Source organism: Rhincodon typus, chromosome 18 (genome assembly GCF_021869965.1).
Source record: "Rhincodon typus isolate 14 chromosome 18, sRhiTyp1.1, whole genome shotgun sequence".
Lineage (NCBI taxonomy): Eukaryota > Metazoa > Chordata > Chondrichthyes > Orectolobiformes > Rhincodontidae > Rhincodon > Rhincodon typus.
Window position 1 is genome coordinate 47,320,658 of NC_063349.1, and position 24,464 is coordinate 47,345,121.

The following is a 24,464-nucleotide window of genomic DNA, read 5'->3' on the forward strand; positions in this document are numbered from 1 at the left end:
GGTATCTGAATCCCTCCCTCCTGCACCATCCCTGTAGCCACGTGTTCAACTGCTCTCTCTCCCTATTCCTCGCCTCGCTAGCACGTGGCACGGGTAACAAACCAGAGATAACAACTCTGTTTGTTCTCGCTTTAAGCTTCCACCCTAGCTCCTTGAATTTCTGCCTTATGTCCCCATCCCTTTTCCTACCTATGTCGTTGGTGCCTATGTGGACCACGACTTGGGGCTGCTCCCCCTCCCCCTTAAGGATCCCGAAAACACGATCCGAGACATCACGGACCCTGGCACCTGGGAGGCAACACACCAACCGCGAGTCTCTCTCGTTCCCACAGAATCTCCTATCTGTCCCCCTAACTATGGAGTCCCCAATGACTAATGCTCTCCTCCTCTCCCCCCTTCCCTTCTGAGCAACAGGGACAGACTCTGTGCCAGAGACCTGTACCCCATGGCTTACCCCTGGTAAGTCGTCCCCCCCAACAGTATCCAAAACGGTATACTTGTTTTTGAGGGGAATGGCCACAGGGGATCCCTGCACTGTCTGCCTGTTCCCTTTCTGTCCCCTGACTGTAACCCATCTACTTTTTTCCTGTACCTGAGGTGTGACTACCTCCCCGTAACTCCTCTCAATTACCCCCTCAGCCTCCCGAATGATCCGAAGTTCATCCAGCTCCAGCTCCAGTTCCCTAACACGGTTTCCGAGGAGCTGGAGTTGGGTGCACTTCCCGCAGATGAAGTCAGTGGGGACACTAGTGGTGACCCTTACCTCCCACATTCTACAGGAGGAGCATACAACTGCCCTAACATCCATTCCCACTGTTCTGAATTCCCAAACAGACAAATTAAAAAAAATATATACTAGTAGCCTTACCAAATCAGCGCTCAGAACCTTTTTTTTTGGTTAGAGGAGGAGGATGGGTGAGAGACACTACCATAGAACTGATGCGAATGTATATATACTGATAAAACCTTTAGATATCTCAGGGCAGTGACTTGAAAGAAATTCTGGAATTTGCATATTAATCCTTTCTTACTGATTAAAGATTCAACAGCCATCTTCGGTTTGTTTAATGCATTTGCATCGGTTCTAAGACCCTTTAATCTTTTGCTTATAAATTCTGTGCCTGATGCCACCTCTCTCACTGACACCTGAAGAAGGAGTGAGACTCCGAAAGCTTGTGTCTTCAAGTAAACCTGTTGGACTATAACCAGGTATCGTGTGATTTTTGACCTTGTCCACCCCAGTCCAACAGCGGCTTCTCCACATCATGGAAATATGTCACCATTCCTTCAGTGTTGCTGGGTCCAAATCCTGGAACACCGTCTCTAACAGCATTGTGGGTCTACACACGACAGACAGCAGAGATTCAAGAAGACAGCTCAGCACCACCTTCTCAAAGGCAATCAGAGATAGGCAATAAATGTTTTCTGAGCTAGTGATGCCTACATCCCTTGAATGAATAAAAAGATTTCTCCTTTGAAACCTACAACTGAATTTACCTTCACCACATTTTCAGGCAGCCCATTCCAGATCCTAACTCTTCTCACCTTTGTTTCGTCTGTCAGTTACCATAAATCAGTGTCCTCTTATTCATGATCCTTTCACTAGTGGAATTCTTTTGAGTTTTCTTCTCTAGAGAACATTGGAGTTTGGATCAATGAACAAATTCAATGCTAATTTGGAGAGACATTTGATGTTGACAAGGGAGAGAGAGGTTATAGGAGACTGATAGGAAAGTTGCGTTGTAGCTGCCATCAGTTTAGCTATGTTCCTAATGCAGATTGGAGCAGGCTTGAGGAGTTGAACAGCTGACTCCTCCTATTTTATATACTATTTATGTTCACCATAACGTCCGGGCTTTTCTTCTCTCAGCCTTTATTTATAAAGCGTAGGATCTTGTATCTTTTATACTTCCTCAACCCTGTCCCACCACCTTCAATGATTTGTTCGCATGTAGCTTCAGGTTCCTCTGGTCCTGCACTGACTGTAGAGTTATAGAGTCATACAGCACGGAAACAGACCTTCGGCCCAACTAGTCCACATTGACCATGTTCCCAAACTAAACTAGTCCCACCTGCCTGCATTTGGCCCATATCCCTCCTAACCCTTCCTATTCATGTAATATCCAAATGTCTTCTAAACATTGTAACTGTACCATTCTCTGTGTAAAAAAGTTGCCCCCATGTCCTTTTAAAATCTTTCTCTTCTCACCTTAAAAATATGTCCCCTAGTTTTGAACTCTCTTACCTTAAGGTGAATAGCAAAGGTATTTTCCCTATCCATGCCCCTCATGATTTTATAAACCTCTATAAAGTAATTCCTCAATCTCCTATGCTCCAGTGAAAAATATCCCAGCCTATCCAGTCTATTTTTATAACTGAAACCCTCCATTCCCGACAACATCCTGATAAATCTTTTCTGAGCCATCTCCAAGTAAATCATATCCTTCCCATAGCCGAATTGTACTCATTTTAATCAACCTTTCTTGGTTGTACTGTGACACACACCTAGGGGAGGTGGGACTTGAACCTTGACCTCCTGGCCCAGAGTTAGGACACTACTGTTGTGCCACAAGACATTAGCACTGCATCCTTCATTTTCTGCTGCCTGTCCTCATTCTCCCAATCAGGATTGACATACAAGTGTGATTAAATTAGATATAGACCCAGAAGCTTAGATTCCGTATATAATGAAGAAGAAATAGAGACTGCTCCATCAGTCAATAATTGTAGAATCCCTACAGTGGTAGAAGCAGGCCATAAGGCCCATTGAGAACACATGACAAAGCCTCCGAAGAGCATCCCACCCAGACCCAACCCCTTACCCTATCCCTGCATTTCCCATGGTTAATCCACCGAGCTTACACATCCCTGGACACTATGGGTAATTTAGCAATGGCCAATCCACCTAAACTGTGCATCTTTGGACTATGGGAGGAAACCCACGCACACACGGGGAGAATGTGCAAAGTCGACACAGACAGTCACCCAAGGATGGAATTGAGTCCTGGTCCCTGGTGCTGTGAGGCAGCAGTGCTAACCACTGAAGCCATCGAGCCACTGGACCACCCCAAAAATCATCATATCATGGCTGATCTTCTGCTTACTTGCTTCATCCCCACGTTTCTTGGTTCCCTTAGAGCCCAAGTCTCTCAGTTTTGAATAGACCCAACGATGGAGCACTCACAGCCTTGTTAGGTAGAAAATTCCAATGATTTAGAACCCACTGAGTGAAAAAGTATCTCCTCACCTCTAAATGATCAACTCTCATCCTGACACTGCGCCTCCTTGGTGCAGTCTGGTGGAAGCAGCCTCTCAGCTTCGGTCAAACTGTCTCATGATTTTATACTTGTCAGTCTGGAGCAGCATTGTCTACAGAGAGTGAAATTTTTGTCTGTGTCCATTAATAATGCTATAGGTACACGTTTTGAGGGGGGATCTGCAGTGGGGGCAGTTCTATTCAGTGGCAGCGCTGTTTAGCTGCAGGTGTGACAATGGGTCACATAATGGTGATGCCCAATTACAGAATACCCTGCTATATACAGCAATTAGAATATATTACCATTAGAGTAAAAGTGCTGTTAATAAATCATGACAATGACTTTTGATGTGTACAAAACCATTTTTCTCATTTCTTTCCAGGCTCTCTCCCTCATTCCAGATGCAGCTGAATTTCTCAAGTGGGTGAATGTAAGTCACAAAATCCTTACAGTACAGAAGGCGGCCATTCGTCCCATCATGTCTGCACTGGCTCTCCGAATGAGCAATTAACTTAGTGCCATTCTCCTGCCTTCTCTCCAGTAATCCTGCACATTCTTCCTTTTCAAATAAACGTCCGATTCCCTTTCAAAATCCATCACGCTCTCTGCATCCCAGATCCTAAATAATTGCTGTGTGGAAAATCTTTCTCTCACAGCACTTCTTTTGCTTCTTTTGCCAATTACTTTAAATCTTGGCCCTCTCATTCCTGGTCTTTTCAAAAGTGGGAACAGCTTCTCCTCATCTTCAGATTTTGAGTACTTCTATCAAATTTCCTTTGGGCCACTATTTCCACAAGCTAAACAGTTGTAACTTCTTCCAATCTATCTTCACGACTGAAGTCTCTGGAGCCATTCATTAGAATCATTTCTGCACCTGGCCTAACCCTTCACATCCGTCCTTAAGCACATTGCCCAGAACTGCTCACAACACTCAAGCCAAGGCCAAACTAGTAGACCTGCAGCCCATATGAAAATGTTTTCCTTCCTGATCAAATTCTGTTAATGAAATGAATCAGACTCACCAACTTATTTATGCTGCGTTGATTGAAGCACCTTATGCCATTGTGAAACTTGGTAACATGTTTGATTGTGCACCTAAGATTGTAGGGTCAAATCTCCCTCCAGAGAGTTCAATTGGTTCTAGGCTGGTAGGTGAAGCATTGGTGGCTGAGGTGGCTCAGGGATCTGTATCCTTTCAAGTAAGATTCTAAACCAAAGACCCACCTATTCTTTCAGGCAGTTGGAAAATCTCATGACACTGCTTTTAAAAGAAAAACAGGAGAGTCCTATCTTACTGGCCTAGCCAACATCAAACAAGATCAATAGACTGGATGACCTGGTCATGAGTCCCTTACTCTTCATTGGACCTCACTGGGTGAAAATTGATTCCCACATTTCCTGTATTACAGCAACAATTACAATTCTGCTCCTATGATGCTGCTTGGCCTGCTGTGTTCATCCAGCCCTGCACCTTGTTGTTTCGGATTCTCCAGCATCTGCAGTTCCTACTATCTCTGATACAATTTAAAAGAGCACTGAATTGGCTGTAATTTGTAGTCTTGAGATTTTGAAGAGTGATGCGTAAATACAAGTTCTTTCTGATATTCCTTCATATTTGAGTCAATGCCTTCAGGATAGCGTCAGAAGTTGGAGGATATCATTTTTGAAAGAAACATCCCAAGCCCTTCCCTCATTTCAATTAGATCAATGAATGTTTCACTGGGCAAAATATCCAGAAATTCTTGGAAAGCCTTCAAAGGGGCTGATGATCTGGGCCAGAGCAGAAATTTTCCTCACCAGAGTCCCTTGATCAGTAGCAAATTCTGGGATGAGGCTATCATAGAGAGGGCTCCAGTATATTTTTGAACATGTTGACTGGAAATGATGGCAGGGGAGAAGAATTTGAAGGTAACAGAGTATGTTGGGACTAAGCACCGGAGAGAAACCTAGAAAAGTTCAATGCTACCTTAATCTGCCAATTACAGAAATCCAACAGAACTTTGTATAATCAATTGTACAGCAAACTTTTTATTTAACTGGCACTTATGGGACCAGGAGTGTGCTGGTTGATCAAATATTCCAGTTGATCAAGAGGATACATAATCAACGAACAAATAACAATACAGCACATGAATTGGCCCTTCGGCCCTCCAAGCCTGTGCCGACACATTTTGCCCTTCCATATTAAAACTGTCTTCACTTACAGGATCCATATCCCTCTATTCCTTTCCTATTCATGTATTTGTCCAGGTGCTTCTTGAATGTTGCTATTGTGTCTGCTTCCACCACCTCCTCTGGCAATGCATTGCAGGCACTCACCACCCTTTGTGTGAAAACTTGCCTTGCACACCTCTTTTAAACTTGACCCCTCATACCTTCAATCTGTGTCCCCTAATAATTGACGGCCACCTCTCCCACCCTGGGAAAAAGCTTAATACTTTCCACTCAATCCGTGCCATTCACAATATTATAAACGTCTATCAGGTCGCCCCTCAACCTCCTGCATTCCAGTGAAATCAAACCCAGTCGATCCAACCTTTCTTCATTGCTAAAATCTCCCATGTCAGGCAACATCCTGGTAAGACTTTTCTGTGTCCTCTCCAAAGCATCCATATCCTTCTCATAGTGTGGTGACCAGAACTGTACGCAATCAATGTAAAAACACACACTTAATTATAGAAACATAATGCAGGGGCTATATACATCACTGTCATACTTTATTTATATCATAAATCACTTAAATAATAATGCAACTTTGCCTTAAATAAAACTTTGTGGCAGAGATGCTTCTCAATCACACTCTCAACTGACTATTTGGACATCACGGAGATTTCAATAATACAGCAAACTTCCAGTATTTCAGGTGATTGAGAGTGCTGATTCATATGGTGCCAGTTGAAACAAAGTTTGCTGTATCCCTTTCAATGCAGGAATTTTCCTTTCCAATGTCCTGTACAATGCAGGGGCACCAGGACACCTATGAGTCCCTGACCAGTTTTGGTGAAGGTCCATGTAAGAGAAATGTCATTCCAATCACTCTCCACCACACAGGGGCAGCAGTGTGTACCATTTACAAGATACACCGCAGCAACTCACCAAGGCTCCTCTGACAGCACCTTCCAAACCCACAACTACATCCATCTAGAAGGACAAGGGCAGCAGGTGCATGGGAACACCATCACTTTCAAGTTCCATTCAAGCCACACACCATCCTGACTTGGAAATGTATTGTTTTTCCTTCATTATCACTGGGTCCTGAAACTCCCTCCATCGTGGTACTGTGGGTGTACTTAAACCCCAAGGACAACAGCAATTCAACAATGCAATTCACTACCACCTTCGCAAGGGCAATTGGAGATGGGCAATAAATACTGGCCACATCCCATAAATGTTAAAAATGATGAATGCTCCTCCATTGTTTTGTAATATGGTTCCCCAAGTCCCATTAATTGGGTACTGCATAAGGGACCCCATCCCAAAAGTGCAGGGTTTTCCATGGGGATTGAGAAATGACAGTAATTTTTTAAGATCTGAGTTTCATGTCACAATCCTTGTGGGTCTAACTCTGTGAATTCCACCCATCCTTGAATTTTTATCTTTAGTGTGTATTATTATTGAAACAAGTATGAGGGGCAGGAATAGAAGAGGCAGCTCATTAGGCCTAGCCCAATTGTGACTAGATGCTTCCATCAAATCCCACCACCCCGACCCTCCTTTCCTTTCCTGCTTCCCCAGCCTTGTCATCTCCTGAGAGAAGGAGAAGGTGAGGGTAAAGTTCTCATAATTTAGAAATTCTTTCAGTCTAAAATTTTTTGATTCTCTCTTTTTTTCAGGATGCTTCTCAAAACAAACTGCTTTCAGAAACTGCCAATATCACTCTCCTTGTGCCCACTCAGAAGGCAATTGATGGCATGGATAGTGACAAACGAGCATTCTGGCTCAAAGCAGAGCAGCTTCCAAACCTGGTGAAGTGAGTTAATTATCTTTATAGCTTGAAATGTCAATGGGTGCGGAGGCTGCTCTTTTACGAGCAGCATCTAAAATGGCTGTGCATCAGTATCCACTAGAAGACATTATGTGTTGTGTAATCTCATGTACAGACAGAACAAAGCAGCGGATATACAGTAGTGGTTTACATAGGTTCATTAGTTTAACCCCCTTGAGACCATTGAGCCATTGGCATGCTCAAGCAACAACTAGAACATAGAACATAGAACAGTACAGCACAGTACAGGCCCTTCGGCCCACGATGTTAAGCCGAACTTTGACCCTAAACCTAAGGTCTATCTAACCTCCACTCCTACCTCATACTATCATCCATATACCTATCTAATAGCCACTTAAATGCCCCTAATGAGGCCGACTCCACTACCCTCTCCGGCAATGCATTCCACGCCCCGACCACTCTCTGAGTAAAGAACCTACCTCTGACGTCTCCCCTATATCTACCTCCACTCATTTTAAAACTATGCTACCTAGTAGGTACACTATGCTACACTATGCATAATAGCTACCTCCACCTTAGGAAAAAGTCTCTGGCTATCCAAAAAGATTCAAAAACTAGTTCAAAAAGATTACGGAACAATATACAAATTTAAATCTCATTATGCTGACGTCTTAATATTGTGCTGAAGCCTAAAAGGGCAAGCTGATGGCCTAGTGATATTGTTGCTAGACTGCTAACCCCATGTTTAAATCCCACCACAGCAGATGGTTGAATTGAATCCAATAAAATGTGGAATTAAGAAACTAATGATGGCAATCGATTGTTGGAAAAACTCATCTGATTCACTAATGCCCTTTAGGGAAGGAAACTGCTATCCTTACCCAGCCTGGCCTACGTGTGACTCCAGACCCCCAGCAATGTGATTGACTCTGGGGAGTTAGGGATGGACAATAAGTGCTCACTTCCCGTGAATGAATATAAGTCTTGCATCATTATTATTGGAGGTGCTATTCACCTAGTCCCAGACATTAACCCTTGCAATCCTATTACACTATCTCTCTCATCTTTGTCCATATTTTCTGACTTTCATATTTATCTATCACTCCATCTCTCACCAGGTCTTTGACGTCAGATTCAATCTGCCAAATGTTTTTCCCAACTCTGTCTGATTGTGTTCCTGCCTGACTTAGAAGATCAGTAGACTCTGTCTCTCTGAACTTTTGTATCTTGACTTTGATGGTGTTTTCAAAATCTGTAATATCTGTTTGTTTATAAATTTCTGGCTCAGCATCTGGTTCATCCAAATGTATGACTAATTGATGCTTTAATGAATAGAAATCAGATTCCTCCCATTTCTTTGTGTAGTACCTTCTTCAATATGTACTGGATAAGATCTCTTTTAATTATTATCTTTTCAGATGGATTACTCCTTCTCTGCCTTTATCTCTTGTTTATACCCTTTCTCCTTCTGTCAGCTTGGGTAGGTTCCTGGTACAGCACCTCCTCTCATTGTTGTAAACCTGTGGTTTGTGATAAGACTATGTCTTCGGTTGTTTGAAAAACCTGGATTGCTAATCCCAGAAGAAATTTGGACAGGATGGAAAGCTATGTTCTAAAAGTGCAGCCCATCAACACCTCTGATGGTGCCAACCCACATTGTATTGGAGTAGACCTGTTGTTTAGGAGTGAATTTTAAAAAGAATCTTTATTCACCTTCCATGGTTTTGAGGCCTCTTTTGGCTTCAAGTAATCATTGAAGATTCAGGGTGGCAGTAGGCTTTGGAAATTCACTAAAGCCTTTGCTTTTTGCAGCTCTACCACTACATCATTGCTACTGACAATATGCAGTAAGAAACCAGTTGTTGTTTTGAGAATCTAACCTCTTCATAAGTGTCAAATTATCTTCTTGTAGATGGTTCAAAGCCACTTTAACCTAATGTCATGTTCCTTGACAGATTCGCAATTGACTAAGATCCTATCAATATGATATAATACTCCTTCAAAGCCTGTAAAATGTTTAGCCTGGCTCTTTAGTAATGTACCAGCTCCAACCCTATACCAAATAGTGACTATTCTAAACAAAATCTTTTGCAATTTTGACTTCTCATTCAAAGAGCCAGTTTTATGAACATGCCACTTTTGGATAACTCTATCATGCTTTTGTCTCCTGAAGACATGGGATGAATTTCCTCTGCTACGGCCTTATTAAGTTGAATTTAACTAGGCAAATGTAAAGCATTCTGTTGCATTTCAGACCTCTCTGGAGGCATAGTAACAGCCAAGGCCATCTCTCTCAACTGAAGTTGAACATGTTCCATTAGTCAGTGTAGTGTGTTCTTGGGTGTGAAAAGATACACAGGTTTAACACCTTTTCACAAAGCAATGCTGTGTTCAGTTTGAAGTCTTCCCAGTAAATAAGTTCAGAAAGTTTTTTTTCTGAAGACACTATTCAACTATTGCTGATTAACTTGCTTCACCATCCTAATAGGATTAAGGTCTATACGAGTGTTCTACTCAAAAAGGAAAATTCCTGATTCCGTGTAACACACAATGTTTCCAATATCTCCTTTTCCTTATACTGGAGTATTACTTGTAACTCACCAGTGACTTTTAGTTCCATCACTCCTAGACCTGGTCTTTGTTGGTTGCAGAAAATGTGTTGATAACCACAATTCATTGTTGGATAGAATCATTACAATGGCTCCAATATCCAGTTTAATATCTGGTGAATGCTCACTGACATATATCTGCAACTGAGAATGCATGGTTGGGGTCATTGATCTCACCAAAGGAATATATTTTTGTTCTTCTGATGGAGATTCTTCAACCTCATTAATGGCTTTATCTGTGAATACTTTTCTTTCTTTGGAAGCTGTGAAATTAGAAGTTTTAGTTTTGCACATAGAACTCATCCATGCTCACCAGGTTTCCCAAACTAAAGTGGTTTTGGCCCATATCCCTCGAAACCTTTCGTATTCATGTACTTGTCAAAATGTCTTTTAAATGTTGTAATTGTACCTGCATCCACCACTTCCTCTGGCAGTTCATTCTACATACGAACCACCCTCTGTGTGAAAAAGTTGCCCCTCAGGGTCCCTTTTAAATCTTTCTTGTCTCACCTTAAACTTATGCCCTCTAGTTTTGAACATCTTCTCAAAATGATCAATTTTTCAGCAAAGAAGGAATTTTGCAATATTACAGGAATCTGTGTATGTGCCAGTGGAACTAATTGTTTCACCGTGCTAGCAAGGTTCAATGACATTTCAATGACACTATCTTGCACTTGCCTTCCCAAGTGTACATTCAGTGTAATGCTTCTTCTATCTTCCAGTGCTTAACAAACTCTATGGTTAGTGGAGAATTCTTTGGCCAAACATTTTCTTCTCACTATTGTCCCATTCTGTTTACAGAACTCTTTGTGTCTCAACAGCTGTTTGTTCTAGGGTGAAGTCTTCCTTAGTTTGCAATAAATCTGATAGGGATTCACCAGCAATACTGACTACAATGTGATCTCGCATTCAGCTTCTAGGTGTCTATACTTACATCCTCCAACCAGCCTGTAAAAGTCAGTAATAATTGCACCTATTGGTTCATCTGGTTTCTACTGAAGTTTCAATCAAATTCTCTCGCATGTCTCAGTCATGTGTCCTCTTGTATCACCATTATGGGAGGTGATATTCTCACTGTCTCAGGCATTAACCCTTACACAATTGCTGTTATATGTAAAGTCTTAGCTTAATAATAAAGATTCCACATTAATGTACTGCTAATTCTTGCTGTACTATTCTATATTTGCCTTAAGCAGAAGGTGACAGAAGCAGCTCAATAAACCATACATATAAAGTACGTGTAGGATAGGGTAAATGTTTTAGTACGTTCATTTGCAAACACAATTATCCCAATGTACACACTGAGCTTTGCCTTTTTGTCGATATATTAGCGCAAATATACACCTCCACAAGAAGTCCTGTGTTTATAAAGCACCTCTAAAATCATAAAGTATCTCAAAGGCACTTTACAGTATTGTTATCCAATAAAATTACATAATGAACCATATCGGGATATGTTAAGATGGATGAGCAAAAGGCCAGGTAGGTGTTGAGGAGTGACATAAAGGCAGAAAAATATTGGAGGTGTTTACAGAGGGAATTCTGAAGGTCCAAGCTTTAGCAGCTGATGGCATGGCCACAGATAGTGATCGAATTTAAATCTGTAACATGAGCGAGGCCAAAACTAGAGGACTACAGAGTTCTCAGAGGCTGCAGAAGGTTACAGAGATAGGGTTCGGGTGAGACCAAGAAAGGATTTAATAATAAGTGAGAGAATTTCAAGATTGAATCTCTACAGCAAAAAGTGAGCGCTACTCAGGACTCCGCAATGTACATTCGATATGTTGGAGGGGAGAGAATCACTGTAGAGCAGGGAGAATGATAAATGTGCAGGGTTCAGAGAGGATGCAAGACTCAGAGTCTTTACTGATTTGGAGTTGATTTGGAGGATAGTCATTGAGAAGGCAATGACGTAATTGCAAAAAGTGAGCTTTGGTGTGATGGGGCATGAATAAGGCTTTTAGCACTTGAAACAACTCCTGCTGATTTGTTAATCCAGTTTTGAGAACAGCCGCAGATTATAAACTACCAGGCAAGTAGGATGGGTACGTGCTCCCAATTACACAATTTCTGTGGGTGTGGTGACTAAGACTCCTCTGTTCAGAATTGTCAGACCTTTAAAGTGTAGCCTCCTTTCAGCTCTGAATTATAAGGTTCGGAGTTCAAATCTCCTTCCAGGGCTTGAGCACAAAAGTAGAGGCTGATGGCCTCATGTTAGAGAGGGGTGTTTTCCTTCAGATGAAGTCATAAACTCAGGCTGATGGGATGCTAAAGATCCCACAGCATTATTCTTAAGAAGAGCAGTGGAGTGATCTTGGTGTCATGACCAATATTTATCCAACAATCAACACCACAAAAAATATTGTCTGGTCATTTTTACAATGATATTTGTGGGAGCTTCATTGAATCCCTACAGTCTTGGAGCAGGCAATTTAGACCACACCAACCCCCTTAAGAGCATCTCACACAGATCCATCCCCCCTGCCACCCTATCCCTGTAACCCTGCATTACCCATGGCCGATCCACCTAACATGCACATCCCACTATGGGCAATTTAGCATGGCCGATCCTCCTAACATGCACATCCCACTATGGGCAATTTAGCATGGCCAATCCACCTAACCTGCACATCTTTGGACTGTGGGAGGAAGCCAGGAAGCCACGCAGACAAGGGGAGAATGGGCAAACTGAATACAGACAGTTGACCGAGGCTGTATTCAAACCCAGGTCCCTGGAACTGTAAGGCAGCAATGCCATTAACTGAGCCACCATGTCAACTCAGACTGTGCACAAATTGGCTGCTGCACAATAACAATGGCAACACTTCAAAAACACTTCCTAGAGCACTTTGAGATGAGTGGTGGTTGTGAAAGACATTATTTATACACAAGCCTTTTATAAACTTGGTGACTTTATCATGTAATAATTTAATTATTTTGCTACGGATTTGAATTATTCCCTGCCCACGCATATGGTCTCTATACACAATTTATGACTTTGTATTTTATTTGTATTCTAGATATCATGTGATACAGGGAGTGTACAGCCTTACAGAGCTTCTGAATTGTTCATCTTATTCCCTGGCAACAATCACATCTGGTGTCAGCTTATCCCTCACCAAAACAAACAAGGTATTCTTTGTCCTTTGGAAAATGAACCAGCTGCAGATTTTACATTTCATACAGCAGTGTATTTATATTGAGGCCTGCTTTCATGATTTATAATTGCAACAATTTTCTGCTGTGACTATTTGGACTGCAGCTTCAAGAAGATATCTTAACATCACCTTCTGAAGGGATATTAGATTTAGATTTAGACTTTATTGTCACGTGTACTCAAATGCAAAAGTACAAGAGTGCAGTGAAAAGTGTATAGTGACACCATACACAGCACTATCTTAGGTACAGGTACCTAGGTACAAATCTTGAGAACAAGCTTGAAAGAAATAAGAACAAAGTTTTATGTTAAAACTTACAGACCATCCAAATAGAAAAATAACGAAATACAGCTAAAAGTTTAAACATTGCAGTCTTTCTCAAGTGCTTAGCCATGCCGGGACTGCACTTCCTATAAGGGCTCGATGTCTTCCACTTTGCTTTCCCCGCACAGTCCATTCCAGGGCTGTCCAGCTTTGGGGCCATCAGCGCCACACCACCAGGAGCAGCACACCGGGGCCTACCACGCCAGCTCCAAAGCAACCTGCCGCTCCCGTCAATCTGCCAGGGGGACCGATTCGGGACTACCGCAGCTGACCGATGCCAGCCGCAGATGCCACCTTTTCTGCCGACTCCAGAGACTGCCCTGCCGCCGCCACCACCACCGCCACTCGCCGCTGCGTCCGCATTCACTGCTCGTTCTCCCCAAGGAGCCGGGCCCGCTCTTGCCCTGCCAAAGAAGCCAGGAAGATCTCCAGAGACAAATAAACAAAGAAAAGAGAGCGAAAGCAAAAAGAAACAGAGCAAGCGGGCAGAAGCAGGCGAGCCCAGGGCCAGGAGCTCGGACATTGCGCTGCTACTCTGCCACCACCGTCTACCGCCATTAGGAACAGGCAAAAATTATTTCCCTTGTCAACGATACCCACATGCTGAAAAAAAGTATGTGCTTTATAAAAAAAAGTAGCTTTCTCCGTCAAAAAATTTCCATTCTGACGAAGAGTCATTCGAGTCCCAACATTAACTCGATTTTCTCTCTCCACAGATGCTGCCAGACCTGCTGAGTTTCTCCAGCGTTCTCTGCATTTGCTCCAAACTTCCAGCATCCACAGTATTTTGTTTTTACTTTTTAAGCAACAGGAAAGGAGCAAACCCCATGCTGACTTAACATTCTGGGTTTCCATTTAATCCATACTGGGTGGCTAAACAAAGTGCTGTACTGTGACAGAGTGCCACTTTAAGGTGCTAGGGCAGACTGGCATGTTACAGTGCAGGATTACCATCCCAGATCAGCTGAGGAAATTGCTAGTCTGGAGGAAAACAGCTGCCCCATCCTGATGATTCACTGTAACTAAAGACATTCTCCATAGCCCTGCTATCAGGTCAGATGAGATGTTAAACCGAGGCCCTCTTAGCCTATTGGATGGGCCTGAAAGATCCCAATGCTGCTTTTCCAATAAAAAGCAGGTGGGTTCTCCCAGTGTCCTGACCAACATTTATCCCATTTATCACCATTAACAAATTGCTTGCAGTGCATGAAATTGGTGGCTGTGTTTCCGATGTTATAGCACTGCCTAAACTTTAGAAGTATTTCTGGTTGTGAAGCGCTTCAAGGAATCCTGAGGCTGTGAGAGGCACTATTCTCAGAATAAACATGAGGAAGTCTTTATTCAAACTGCTGTGCTATTGAACCACTGAAAGAAAAGCATCACACAATGTTTAACTCTAATGTTGACAGCGTGATGTTGTTTGAAAAGGTATGTCCCAGCAATAGTGAAGGAAAACTGTAGTACAGCATGGATCACTGAGAGCTTGGTGCATCCCAAATGAAGTTATCAGAGAAGCTGGAATTGTTCTACTTATAGAGTAGAGGACATTAAAGAGAGATTACTAGATGGGGTCAGAATTATGAGGAGTCTTAATAAAATAAGTAGGAAGAAATTGGCTGAAGAGTTAGTAACCAGAGGGCTCCATGTTTAGGAAATTAGCAAAAGAATCTGAAACGAGATAAGGAGGTAATCTTGACAAAGTGCATTATTTTGATCTGGAATGCCTGAAACAGCTGTGGAAGTAGATTTAATACGAAATTTTCACAGAGAATTAGATAAATCTTTGAAGAGGAAAATCAATAGGATAATTTGAGAGAAAGCATGGGGGAATGGTATAAATTAAGACCATAAGAAATTGAAACAGGAGTAGGCCGTTCTGCCCCTTAAGCTAGTTTGGCCATTCAATAGAATCATGGCTGATCCGACACTCCTCATGTCCACATTCCTGCCCTTTCCCCGCAACCCTTGATGCCCTGACTTATTAAGAATCTAACCTATCTCAGCCTTAAATATACACAAGGACTCTGCCTTCCTCGCCTCAGAACTTTGCAGCGAGGACTTTCAAAGATTCACAACCCTCTGAGAGAAGAAATTCCTCCTCATCCCAGTTTTAAATTAGCATGCCCTTATTCTGAGACTATGTTCTCTGGTCCTAGACTTTCCCAGGAGGGGAAACATCCTCTCAGCATTGATCCTGTTCAGCTTCTTAAGAATCCTAATGGACAGCCTTTTCAAAAAGCCAGCACAGTTGTCTAAATGGGCTTCATTCTTGTGTTGTGTCTTTCTATGATGAGTGTTTGGATGGTGTTTCAGTCTTCAGCTCCAATGGTTTCCCAATTTCAGTCATGTTCGGATCAAATATTTCCTATACTTTCTTCAAGGAGGTGAGCATTACTGACAGTTATTGCCCATTACTAGTTGGTCTTGAGTCGTTGGTGGCATCATTTTAATGATAGTGGTATGATCAAACCCTCACAAGGAACCGATAAACTCAGTGCGTTAGTTTCTGTAAAACAGTAAAATACATTACAAGTTATGAAGCAGACATTACAGCAAACCAACCAATTTCTGTGTGTGTGGCAGTTTGCAAGCCCACAGCAGACAGGCAGGCAGAGTCACAACATTGTATACTTGCAGCACATGGTAAAGTGAACTCTCTTAAAGGCAAGGCACACATACAATGAGTGGTGGGCTGCCTAATTACAAGGAAGGAAAATTGAAGTGAGGGTAATTAATGAGACAGATACATTTGTCTGACAGATTTATGAGAACCTTGACACAGGACTCTCTGAGGCAAAGATAAGATATAGTTTAGAAGAATGCTAAAGAGAGAATTTTGGAAGGTGAAAGTAATCTAGTGCCTTCATTCTAAAATTCAGCCTTGGGACTACAAATGTGCTGCTTTATTAAATTATTATTATAACTAAACCTAACAAATATTTTGTTTTCCTAGAACCCTCTAATTGGAGGAGCGAACATTCTCAATCCTGATATTGCTTTAACAAATGGGGTTATGCACATTATTGATAAGGTAAGGTCAGCCTTCTGAGTGCAATTGGCATTTTAAGCTTCATGTCACCAAAGTTCCCCAATGATGTAGAATTGATGTATAGCATGAATAAGGTTACATTGGGATGAATATGTCCTCCTTAGGCCCTTACCTGGCCAAAAGAAACAGGCGACAAAAGTGCCAAATGATCAGTTCCATGACTTGCACCTCCACGAGCACCTGAAATAGGTCCATCTGTTGGGTCAGTCAACGTTTCAGGCATCTCTGATGGTCAGCTATGACAGACCTTGCTTGCGTTGTGTCAGATAATGGGGATCCCTTATTGTGGTACCCCAAGCAAAATTGGTCCTGGGCCTGCTCTTCTCAGGATGACCTGCTATGGTTGTGGCCTAGCAAGTGGACAGCATCAAAAATACTTAATTGAAAAATATGTTTAACAGCTTGAGGTAGAGCCAGGACTACATTCAAATGAGACCTCATACTAAATTCAGCATTAGGCATGGCCCTGTCTGGCAAAGATGTTCTATCTGTGCACCTTTGGATGTGCATGTGAAAACAAGCTATAAATATATCTACTCCTTTACATTCTTTTCCATATGAACTTGGTTCTTTTCTTTCCTAATGCTGGACGTCTTCCCCTGGTTACATTTATTCCCATATCCATTATAACACACTGCCTTTATAACCACAACATAAGTTGATTTTTGAACATCAACTGAGGATTCAAGAGAGCACCGGACAATTATTTGGTTAGGAATGGTGTACAGGGATATAGGGGAAAGGCAGGAGATTGGCACTAGGTGATAGAACCAGAGCAAGCATGATGGGCTGAATGACCTCCTCTTGCACTGTAACATTTCTGTGATTCTGTTAACACATACTAAGATTTTTTTCTATAACTTGCCAATAGTTAATTAATATGTATAGTACCAATTGTTGTGTTCTAGGTTCTCTTACCTGATCAGCCAATGAGTGACGCACCAACCAATCTACTGTTTACTCTGGACCAGATGCCTGACTATTCTCAGTTTAGAACTTTTGTAATTGTAAGTTCTGTGGAGAATCATTAAATGATGCTATTGGAGTATTGTAAACGTATCACTAAAGCATATCTCTATCTGTCACAGCAACAGAACTTGACAGAGCAGATTGAGAGCGCCAGCACTTATACAGTCTATGCCCCAAACAACGAAGCCATTGAGAAGTATCTCAAGGAGAAATCAGTTGATGTAATGGTATGTTTTTGAGTTCAGACCTCACTGGGGCAATTTGAAAACTTACTGTATTTACTGCATCAGTATTTACTGTGGAGAACTTGGGGAAATTAATAGTGACGTCTTAAGAAGAATTTGTATTATAGAAGAGGAGGTGCTGGAGGATGTAAAATGCATAAAGGTAGATAAATCCCCAGGGCATGATTAGGTGTACCCTAGAACTTTGTGGGAAGCTAGGGAAGAGATTGTGGACCCCCTTCTGAGATATTTGCATCATCGACAGCCACAGGTAAAGATTGGAGGTTGGCTAATGTGGTGCCATTTTTTAAGAAAGGTAGTAAGAAAAAGCAGGAAACCATAGACCTTTATGTCAGTGGTGGGCAAGTTGTTGGAGGCGTTCTGAGGGACAGGATTTACATACATTCGGAAAGGCAAGGACTGATTAGGGATAGTCAACATGGCTTTGTGCATGGGAAACCATGTCTGACTAACTTGATTGAGTTTTTTGAAGAGGTAACAAAGAAGATTGATGAAGGCAGAGCAGTAGATATTGTCTATATGGGCTTCAGCAAAGCATTTGACAAGGTTCTGCATAGTAGACTGGATAGTAGGTTTGGTTCACATGGGATCCAGGGGGAGCTAGCCAATTGGATACAAAATTGGCTTGAACGTGGGAAACAGAGGGTGGTGATAGAGGTTTGCATTTTGGACTGGAGGCCTGTGACCAGTGGTGCACCACAAGGAGCAGTGCTGGGTCACTGCTTTTCAACATTTATGTAATTAATTTGGATGTTGATATATAGGAGGTATGGTTAGTAAGTTTGCAGATGACACCAAAATAGGTGGTGTATTAGACTCTGAAGAAGATTATCTCAGAGTACAACGGATCTTTGCTAGGGTGCTAAGGTGGACCAATGGGCCGAGGAGTGGCAGATGGAATTTAGATAAATGTGAGGTGCTGCATTTTGATAACACAAACCAAGGCAGGACATATACAGTTAATGGTAGGGTCCTGGGGAGTGTTGCTGAACAAAGAGACCTAGGGGTGCATAGTTCCTTGAAAGTGGAGTCACAGGTAGACAGGGTAGTGAAAAAGATATTTGGCATTCTTGCCTTCATTACAAGATGATCAGAGGATTAGATAGGGTGGACAGTGGGAGCCTTTTTCCTCGGATGGTGATGGCTAGCACGAGGGGACATAGCTTTAAATTGAGGGGTGATAGATATAGGACAGATGTCAGAGGTATGTTCTTTACTCAGAGAGTAGTAAGGGCGTGGAATGCCCTGCCTGCAAAAATAGTAGACTCGCCCACTTTAAGGGCATTTAAATGGTCATTGGATAAACATATGGATGATAATGGAATAGTTTAGGTTAGATGGGCTTCAGATTGGTTTCACAGGTCGGCGCAACATCGAGGGCCGAAGGGCCTGTACTGCGCTGTAATGTTCTATGTTCTATGTTCTATGTTCTATGTTCATTGGTCAGAACACTGAGCATAGGAGTTGGGATGGCATGTTGTGGCTATACAGGACATTGGTGAGGGCACTTTTAGAGTACTGTGTACAATTCTGGTCACCCTGCTATAGCAAAGATATTATTAAACTTAAAAGGGTTCAGAAAAGATTTACAAGGATGTTGCCAGGGTTGGAGGGTTTAAGCTATAGGGAGAAGCTGAATAGGCTGGGGCTATTTTCCCTGGAGCATTGGAGGCTGAGGGGTGACCTTATAGAGGTTTATAAAATCATGAGGGGCATGGATTGGATGAATACCAAGGTCCTTTTCCTAGGTTGGGTGAGTCCAAAACTTGAGGGCGTAGGTTTAAGGTGAAAGGGGAAAGATTTAAAAATTACCTGAGGGATAGCTTTTTCACGCAGAGCTGATGCACGTATGGAATGAGCTGCCAGAGAAAGTGGTGGAGGCTGGTACAATTACAACATTTAAAAGGCATCCAATTGGTGTATGAATAGGAAGGGTTTAGAGGGGTATGGGCCAAATGCCGGCAAATGCGACTAGGTCAGATTTTCTGAAGAAGGGTCTCGACCCGAAACGTCAGCTTTCCTGCTCCTCTGATGCTGCTTGGTCTTCTGTGTTCATCCAGCTCCACACCTTGTTATCTCTAGATCAGATTGAGCTGGTTGGCACACACGAGTAGCACTGAAGAGTCTATTTCTGTGCTGTATAACTCTATGAGTCAATGAGAAGTAGAAATCCAAAAAATATCTAAAGTTTTGCATTGGAACCAAGACGGTTTTTGCCCTTTTATGGATGTGGATGTCACTGGCACAACCAGAATTTGGTGCCTATCTGTGATTTCCTTTTCATGAATTGTGGAATGTGGGCAACACTGGCTGGGCCATTATTGCCATTAATGCCCATCTTTCATTGCCCTTGGGAAGGTGGTGGTGAGCCACTTTCTTGAACCACTGATTATCCGGGAGAAGGTGGTTTGCAATGTCTTGTTAAACTGCTCCAGTCCATCTGGTGAGGGTGCTCCCATAGTGCTGTTAGGAAGGGAGCTCCAGGCTTTCAATATGGCAACACTGACAGAACAGTAATATAGTTGCAGGCCAGGGTGGTGGGTGTCTTGGAGGGGAACATGCACATTATGATGTACCCATACATCTATTGCCCTTGTCTTTTTGTGTGATAGCAGTTGCATATTTGGAAGGTGTTCGTGAAGGAGTCATGATGAGTTATTGCAATGAATCTTGTACATAGTATATGTTGTCTAAGACAGTTAGTACCTGAAAGAGTTAACTACCATCACTAACATCAAACTGCACCCATTAGCTATCCAAGGAACTAACAGGAGTCTAACCTCCATTCAGAGTGTTTTTGTGTATATACAGTACCTGTAGCTAGTATGGTGTGTACTTACTCCTAGGTTGAGTCTGATACCCTGGCAAGGTACTGTCAAGCATCTCAGATGCTGTGTGAAAGAATATTTCATTATGAACCTATTTACTATTCATAAAGATTGAGCCTTATCTTGTACCGTGGACTTCATGTGGAGTATTCCATCACACTCCCAATTTGAACCTTGCAGATGGCTTTGGAAAGTTTGGGAATGATTGAACATTCTACAGAATTTCCAGCTTCTAACCTGCTCTTGTATCCAGTTCACCTTCTGCTAATCCCAGGGAGTTAATAGTCAGATGATTCAGCAACAGTGAAATGAATTCTCTCTTGTTGGAGATGGTCATTGTCTGATATTGTTTAAATTCATGATTCTGAAGGGGTTAATGTTAATGTTACAATGACCACACCTATTCTACTGTTGTCACACACAGTCTATCAGTGGAGACAGGGAGCTCTACTCTAGCTTTCAGAGGGAGCAATGCGTCTGTACCAGTTGTAATCATACCTTTAGTTACCTACTGTTATCATGCAACATTCTTGTCATCACAGAACAGACCTCTTCATTAGATACTCTGCAGTGGTGACTCCTCTAACACTAAACTCTAGATAGGCCCAACACAAAGGAGGATTGGTAGCAGCAAACTACCTTGAACAACCCTTACCCAGTGCCACTTTCTGGTAGAGATGGCAAATACCACAAGGTACCAGGAGTGGTCATCTGAGAAGTATTGTTGTGTGGCATGAATGTTATTTTCCACATATTTGCCCACACCTCAATGTTAGATTTTGTTGCATATGTGTACTGTCTGCTTCAGTATCTGAGGAGTTGCAAATGGAGCTGAACATTGTGCAATCATCAATGAAAATCCCCACTTCTGACCTTCATGTAGAGGGAAGGTCATTGATGAAGCAGCTTAAAAAGGTTGGGTATAGGACTCCACCCTGAGGAACTCCTGCAGTAATGGGGGAGGTGGTAACAATGGGCTCATAATCAAGACTCTTAATGTACTAGGGGTTTAAATCCCACTATGGCAGGTAGTGAAACTTGAATTCAATAAAAATCTGGAACTAAAAGTTAAGCTAATAGTCACCACGTAACCACAGTCAATTAGTGCAAAATCTCACCCGGTTCATTAATGTCCTTTAGGAAAGCAAATCTGCCATCCTTACCTGATCTGGCCTACATATGACTCCAAATCCACTGCAATGTTGTTGACTATTCTCTGGGCACTTAGGGATGGGTGATAGATGCTGGCCCACATGCCATGAATGAATAAACTGCAATTGAGATGATTAGCATCCAGCAATAACAAACATGTTCTTTTATGCTGGGTATGACACAAACTGGTGGAGAATTTTTGGAATTGTGTCCTTGGTGCCACAATTGGTCAAATGCTGCTGTGATGCCAAGGGCAGTCACTCTCACTTCACCTCTTTGAGTTTGACTCTTTTGTTGGTGCTTGAACAAAGGCTGTACTGAGGTCAGGACGCAAGTGGCCCTGACAGAACCTAATATGAAAACATTATAGCTTTTCAAGTGCTGCTTGATAGCACTGTCAACACACTTCCTACCAGTTTGCCTTTAATTGAGATGAGGTTGATGGATCACTAATTGGCTGGATTGGATTTGTCCTGATTTTTGAGGATAGTACATAACTGGGCAATATTCCCTGTCATTGGGTAGATGCCAGTGTTGAAGTGTACAGGAACAGGTTGTCTAGGGGTCCAGCAAATACAGGAGCACAAGTTTTCAGCAGATTACTAGGATGTTGTCAGGCCCATAGCCTTCGCAGTATCCAATGCCTTCAGCTGTTTCTTGATATCACATGGAGTGAAATTGGCTGAAGACTAGTATCAGTGAAGCTGACGACCTCTGTGGGATTCCCAGATGGATTATCCAGTTGACACTTTTGATTGAGGATGACAATGGGAATATTCATGGAGCCTCCTTTCTTAAAATTAATTCTTGGGACGTGAATGTCATTGATGAGGCCCACATATATTGTCCACACAAAAGCAAAAAACTGCAGAGGCAGAAAATCTAAAACAGAAACAGGAAGTGTTGGAGAAACTCAGCAGCTCTGGCAGCATCTGTGGAGAGAGTTAATGTTTCGAGTCCAGTATGACCATTCTTCAGAATTGAAAGGGTTGGAAAATGGTGTTTTTTTAATACTTTTGCCAGAGGTGGAGGACCAGTAAGGGGCACAGATGGTGTGGAGGCCTGCTGTAAAAGACAAAGGGGCTATAATTAGGTGAAAGAGTGATAGAGATGTAAAATGTGTGTAATTTAGGGTGTGGTAATAGTGAAAATGGATCCTTGATTGGCCCTGAGAACATAGTGGTTCGCAAAATTCCTGAACTGCAGCAGTCCCTGTGGTGTGAGTATATCCACAGTGCTGTTTGGGATGGAATCAGAAGACTTCGACCCAGTGAAGGAATGGTGATATAGTTTCAGAGCAGAATAGTGTGTGGCTTGAAGAAGACATTGCAACTGGTGGTGTCCCCATGTTACTGCTGCCCTTGTCCTGCTGGGTGGTAGAGAGCATGGGTATAGTAGGTGCTATTGAAAGAGACTGGGCAGGTTGCTGATACTTGCCATGAGAACATTAATGGATTTTCATTTTACTTTTGAACTAAATCAGTGGCTTATGACGTAAAAAATGTGTTATCTTTAACTCCGTCCAGGATGAAGACCTAATCAGATACCACATCATTTTGGATCAAAAGCTAATGAAAAGTGATATGCACAATGGAATGCATCGGGAGACAATGCTTGGATTTTCCTTCCAAGTCGGCTTCTTTTGCCGAAATGATGAGGTATGTGTGCATTCCATAACCTCCCCATTTGTTAGCTTTAAAATTATTTGCAAAATGCTTCTGCACCACAGCAACATGGGATTTTACTTTGCCCATTACTTTGGTCTAATTTCTTAAAGTCTTGTTGAATTTTTTTGTCTTTTTCATTTTCAAATTTTAATTTGTGATTTTTAATGTACCCTCAATGAATTTCCAAATGGGCGAGATAAAGTATTGAATAGTACTGTTTGACTTACTGGAAGGTGGAAGAAGCCAAGTTTAGAGGAGGCTAAGGTGTGAATAATGATTTCAACAGCAACAGGGTGAGATAGGTCAAATGGTTACAATAATGTCCCTGCAGAAAAGTTGGACCGAAAGTAACCCAGCTTGCCCACCTTGCTTAACCCAGGCAGTTGTGATAGCTATTGCATTAATGTTCAGAAACTCCCACTCAATGGAACATGAAAAACCAGGGAGAGGGAGAAGAAAACAAACTCAGGCCAAATGAGGTGGAAGAAATCCTTACTGAATCCCTTTCGGTCATCAAAACAGGTCCTGAAAGACAAAATGAACCTAACTCTCTCTGAAGTAAAGGTTGCTTCAGAAGAAAGCAGATTTAGGTCTCTCAAAGATTTACAATGAGCCAACGCTGAGCAAAGGTCAACGGGAAAAGAAGAATACCTGACCCAGATACACCCTTATACATTAAGGACTCAAAGATGGGAGAGTGAAAGCCAAAGTGGGTTACACTGTGGCTGGGCAGGAGACAGATACTAGCTTGGTGAGGACAAAAGCAGGCCAATGGAAGAACAGCAATAGCAGCATCGTAATGTCAGGTGGAAGATCTCAGGAAGAGATGGGAGTTGGAGAACTGGTGAGGAGGTTTGTAAGGGCATTTCCAGGAGTAATGAGGCTGGAGGGAAAAAGGGAGCTTTCAATCTTAAAGCTGGGAGGATGCGGTCAGAGACAGTCATAATAGCGGTCAGGATTAATCCCTCAACCAACATCACTTTAAAAAATGCAAATACCAAGCCATTACCACATTAATGTTTTTGTGAGCTTGCGGAGCACAAATTGCCTGATGTATTCCCTACATTACAACAGTAACTGCACTTCAAAACTACTTCATTGACTGTAAATTACATTGAGATAGATGGTGATCATAAACAGTGCTAACTAAATGCCAGAGATAGTAGGAACTGCCGATGCTGGAAAATCTGAGATAACAAGGTGTAGAGCTGGATGAACACAGCAGGCCAAGCAGCATCATAGGAGCAGGAAGGCTTCTTG

The 24,464-nt window shown here is 42.3% G+C and overlaps 2 protein-coding genes across 6 annotated transcripts in view; one reads left to right on the forward strand and one right to left on the reverse strand.

Moving 5' to 3' along the window:
* LOC109912607 (stabilin-2-like) overlaps nt 1–24,464 on the forward strand; it is a 191,243-nt gene that overhangs the window by 92,522 nt on the left and 74,257 nt on the right. For all 5 annotated transcript variants that reach the window (XR_007264039.1, XM_048607479.1, XM_048607481.1 and 2 more), the window contains 7 exons: nt 3,640–3,687; nt 7,091–7,227; nt 12,833–12,944; nt 16,248–16,325; nt 17,252–17,350; nt 17,432–17,539; nt 23,064–23,195. Coding sequence is in view for 4 of the 5 variants with exons in the window: in XM_048607479.1 (XP_048463436.1) it covers nt 3,640–3,687; nt 7,091–7,227; nt 12,833–12,944; nt 16,248–16,325; nt 17,252–17,350; nt 17,432–17,539; nt 23,064–23,195 (714 nt within the window). In the remaining variant the exon portion in view is untranslated. The remainder of the gene's footprint in view (nt 1–3,639; nt 3,688–7,090; nt 7,228–12,832; nt 12,945–16,247; nt 16,326–17,251; nt 17,351–17,431; nt 17,540–23,063; nt 23,196–24,464) is intronic.
* Nucleotides 13,114–24,464, reverse strand: part of nt5dc3 (5'-nucleotidase domain containing 3) — a 127,870-nt gene continuing 116,519 nt past the window's right edge. The window contains exon 15 of the transcript XR_007264040.1: nt 13,114–15,800. The gene's annotated coding sequence lies outside the window, so the exon portion shown is untranslated. The remainder of the gene's footprint in view (nt 15,801–24,464) is intronic.